The sequence below is a fragment of the Palaemon carinicauda genome, chromosome 19 (genome assembly GCF_036898095.1).
Source record: "Palaemon carinicauda isolate YSFRI2023 chromosome 19, ASM3689809v2, whole genome shotgun sequence".
In the NCBI taxonomy this organism is placed as follows: Eukaryota; Metazoa; Arthropoda; class Malacostraca; order Decapoda; family Palaemonidae; genus Palaemon; species Palaemon carinicauda.
Genome location: NC_090743.1, coordinates 58,995,359 through 59,000,358, shown reverse-complemented (window position 1 = coordinate 59,000,358; position 5,000 = coordinate 58,995,359). Strand labels below are relative to the sequence as shown.

The 5,000-nt window shown below is 36.0% G+C and overlaps 1 protein-coding gene across 1 annotated transcript in view; it reads left to right on the top strand.

The window, feature by feature from the left end:
• Positions 1 to 5,000, top strand: part of LOC137659005 (zinc finger protein 208-like) — a 38,954-nt gene that overhangs the window by 17,192 nt on the left and 16,762 nt on the right. Inside the window, exon 2 of the mRNA XM_068394107.1 lies at positions 2,509 to 5,000. This exon is cut by the window's right edge and continues 44 nt beyond it. Coding sequence (XP_068250208.1) covers positions 2,691 to 5,000 — 2,310 coding nt within the window. The 5' untranslated portion in view covers positions 2,509 to 2,690. The remainder of the gene's footprint in view (positions 1 to 2,508) is intronic.

Genomic DNA, 5,000 nt, shown 5'->3' with positions numbered 1-5,000 from the left:
TATGTGAGAAATTGTATGAGAGGGAAGACTACATTCACTAGTTTTAGATTAGCATAGTGTGAGACGATATTAACGACTTAGAGGATAACATATGAGAGAACTCATCAGAGCACGAAACTTGGATTATCAAGTTACGAGAGAGAGAGAGAGAGAGAGAGAGAGAGAGAGAGAGAGAGAGAGAGAGAGAGAGAGAGAAGAGAGAATTCATACTTTTTTCATCTTTAAAGGAAAACTTGTGTTAAACACGAATAATTAAAAGTGACTAAGAGAACTTTGTAGGGAAGGATTTTTTTTTTCTCCTGACTATCGCATACAAATGCAGATTATAGTAGTGAAACATTAATACGTTTTTCACATTATAGTTTTTTTTCTTCCGCCAATGCAGTACTTTATATTTAAGTCAAAATAAATGCAAGTCGTTTTAGACATAAGTAAAAGATAAGGGAAAAAATATTTTCAATGAGTGAAGAATTAACGATTGGGTGGGGTGAAGGAGGATAAAACCGGGGTGTAATTTTGATTTATCAGTGTTAAATTTAGACAAACATTTTGTTCATTTGTTGTTGATATAATTTTCTATCCCATTTTTGTTTTGTTTTGCCTTTTCTAATAATATCACCGTAGATGAATCAGAAACACAGGTTTTTTTTTTTCTACTTTGCAGTTACAAGTTCATATCCTTGTACAAGTTTCATCACACACTATACATCTGTATCAATAAAAGAAAAAATATGTTATAGTTATATGTCGATTAGATATAATCACCGTATATAGACATACAATATCCACCTATAATATAGCCTAAAGGTAACTTTCATGCTCTAATTAACATACGCAAATCTTACGTTAGTTTTGACCTTCTTATGTACAAACTACAAAATTAATGTTGATTTAACCACGCAGTTTTAAATATTTATATTTATGAATGTGGGCATGTTCTCAATTTTGCCCAGTCGGTAAAAATAGTTATAATATGATATAGGGAAATCCCTCTATTTTCCAAAGGTAAGAGTAACTGTTTTGATTTTTTTTCATACGTTTAGTGTGTTTTTTTTAGTTATTTCACCGTTATTATTTGCTTTTTGTTTATTTACATAGAAGTTATTGCCTGGGGAGATTTATATCAAATATATTTCTTCTTGATATATATATATATATATATATATATATATATATATATATATATATATATATATATATATATAATTGCAAAACAAATGCTGAAAATATTTACTTCATCAAGATGCAGACTCGAAACTCAGCTGTTATTCTTAATTTTTGGGTTGGGTTTGAAGATGACTTGTGTATATATATATATATATATATATATATATATATATATATATATATATATATATATATATATATATATATATATATTTGGGTATGATGATAATTCTGGGTATTTTCTGAATTCAATTACTCTAAATATGACTTAATTTAAGGCCCTCGGTTGTTATTTCTACTCTTTGGTAGAAAATAAATAAAACCCTTTGTTGATTAGATATAAAAATGTATTTTATATTATAAGCAATATGGCCTAACACGGGCCTATTTTTTTACGTCTGTGACATCATACCCAGATTTTGTTTGGGGGAAACATGTTGGTGATTGTGTATAAAATAATCACTTTAATTGTTAAGGTATATATTGTAAATGTGACTGGTAGTACTGACATTTATATATGACTAATTTTATAATTGTAGTGTAATTCATTATTGGTTGTTATAAAAAAAAAATGTTAATTAACATGTATGGTTTAGCAATTGTTAATTAACACTACATTTATACAGTATAAAGACGTGTCACAGCTGGTGCAGGTAAATCACAAGAGGTCCACACTTTTATTTACGCTTTCCTTCATCATTTTGCATGATCTTTGTGGAGGCCAGCTTTTCTAATAGCTTAGTGATTGCAAGAAGTTTGGTCACACTTTTCATATGCAACTTAAAGGTAACGATTTACAGATACTATGCTGATGACACCGTCTTTAGACTGGACTATATCTCCTGTGGTATGTATGTTTGTTCTTTATATAAGAATAATCAATTCTTTATAGCCTGTATTCACGGAGAGAATTAGATTAAGTATAAACAAGATGTTGTTAGATTAATTTTAGACCAATTGTCTCTATACCTTTGCAGTACAGACTTTGTTTACATTAAAAATAATAGGTTAGCTGATTAAATTGTTTTGACACAAGTTAATCAGAATTTTCTAAACTAGTGTCTAAAATATTTTTGATGTGTAATCGCATGGTGACATGCTGAAGATGTTCTTAAAATACTTATAATGTATCAGCTTCATGAATCAGTGATGTACTTTGAATATTTTAGACAAGTTTCTGAATTTTGTTCAAATAAAGTCTATAGTGTTGTAGTAATAGTTAGATTATCATGTTTTTGTTACCTAATTGTAAAAAATGTAATGAAAACATTGTATTTTGTACAATTGTGTGTATTTCATTGTATGTTACCATTACTAGCTAACAGAGACCATTTCTTTCAGACACAAGAAATCTGAAGTATCTTCACGAGTTCATAGCGGAAGTTGAAACACCATCAAATGCTCCTCCAAGACCACAAGAGGAATGAATCGGCACCCTAAGTGATAAGACTAAGAACTCTATTGTTAGAGTAGTGTGGAATGAGGAAAGTTGTGCTACTTATACTCGGTATACCATCATCTTCATGATGGAGAGAATCCAGATCACCCACCACGGCAGCAAATTCAACAATAGGTTGAATCAAGTGGGAGTAGTCGGCCACCAGACAGTTGGCTACCACATACCAACCTCATATGTAAACTTCCATGTTCAAGAAAGTCTGAACTTGGTACCAAAAGAACAGAACTCTCAGACCTCACAGACTGTGCAAACCACAACTGCGACTGTTCAGATTCCTGGCCAGGCGTCTTTACAGATCCCTACTCAGACTCAACTACAGATCCCGCATATACAAATTCCAACCCAGGCTACTCTGCAAATTCCTACTCAGCTCGCTTCGCAACTCACAACACAAGAAGCTCAGCATCTCATCAACAAAACGACCATTCAAAATGCCGAGCTCCTCTTGCCTCAGCCAACACAAAGCACCTCCCAGGTGGCCACGCAAACGACTCCTCAGGCACAAATTCCAGTACAAAACCATGTAACAACACCAACAAATCCTGAGAGGCCTTATGAGTGTGAGCGCTGTAGCAGACAATTTGCCCAGAAGAGCCATCTCACCAGCCATATGCTATGGCACGACCGAGAGAAAAATTTCGAATGTCAGAAATGTGACAAGAAATTCTCCATGGAGAGCCACTTGAACGGGCACATGTTGGAACACAGCGACCAGAAGAAATATGAATGCGAAATGTGTGGCAAGCGATTTGCCATGGAAAATTACTTAAACAGCCACATGCTCGTCCACATCTCTGAAAAGAAGTTTGAATGTAAGCAGTGTGACAAGAAATTCTCCATGGAGAACCACCTGAATAGCCACATGATGGTTCATAACCAGGAAAAGAACTTCAAGTGTGACAAGTGTCATAAGCGCTATTCCCAGAAGAGTCATTTGGTAAGCCACATGCAGAAACACAGCACAGATAAGAAGTTTGAATGTTCGGTTTGTAACAAGCGTTTCCTACTTGAGAATCATCTCAATAGCCATATGCTTATTCACAGTGAAGAGAAAAAGTTCGAATGTGTCATGTGTGGAAAGAAATTTAATATGGAAAACCACTTGAATAGCCATATGTTAGTGCATAGTGAAGAAAAGAGGTTTCAGTGCACCCTCTGTGAGAAACGCTTCAATATGGAGAGTCACTTGAATAGTCATATGTTAGTCCACAATGATGAAAAGAAATATGAGTGTCAGATATGCCGCAAGAGGTTCAACATGGAAAGCCATTTGAATAGCCACATGTTGGTGCATAATGAAAAGAAATTCCATTGCCTCATGTGCGGAAAGAGATTTTATATGGAGATTCATTTGAATAGTCACATGGTAATGCATAACACGGAAAAGAATTTTGCGTGTGAAGTGTGCGGTAAGAGATTCACCCTAGAGAGCCATCTGAACAGCCACATGTTGATTCACAGTGAGGAGAAGAAATTTGAATGTCTTATCTGTGGAAAGAGGTTCAACATGGGCAGTCATCTTAACAGCCACATGTTGATCCACAACGAGAAGAAATTCGAATGCATGCTATGTGGCAAGAGGTTCAATATGATTAGCCATCTCAACAGTCATATGCAGGTACACAGTGAAAAGAGATTCGAGTGTGATATTTGTGGGAAGAAATTTGGACAGAACAGTCATCTGAATAGCCACAGATTTGTGCATAGCATTGAAAAGAAGTACGAGTGTCAGGTTTGCAAAAAGAAATTCTTGCAGGAGAGTCATCTTACTAGCCATTTGTTTGTGCACAGTGAAGAGAAGAAGTTCGAGTGCGAAATTTGTGGCAAGCGATTCCTACAAGAGCTGCACCTGAATAGCCACAGGTACATGCACAACGAAGATGTAAAACTAGAGTGCCAGGAATGGGGCAAGCGATTCAACCAGAGAAGCCAAGTGAGTAGTAACCCCGTTATGGTTCACAATGATGAGAAGCGGTTTGCTTGTGAAACTTGCGGCAAGCGTTTCGCCCAGAAGAGCCATCTAAATAGCCATAGGTTTGTCCACAGTGAAGAGAAGCGTTTTGAGTGCACGGTCTGTGGCAAGCGGTTCGCCCAGGCAAGTTATCTTAGCAGCCATAGTTATGTACACAGTGAGGAAAAGAAATTCGAGTGCGAGGTGTGCAAGAAACGGTTCACACACGAGAGCTACCTGAACAGCCATCGGTATGTGCATATCGAGAAGAAAACGGCTGAAATAGTGGAGTTTGTGAAGCTGGTGCCGCAGACACAACCAAAGGAGGTGGATGCCACTCAAATGGACGTAGAGGATGATAAGAAACCAATGCAGTATGACCCGAACACGAAATTGTTGATCCAACAGACATATCAACCACCA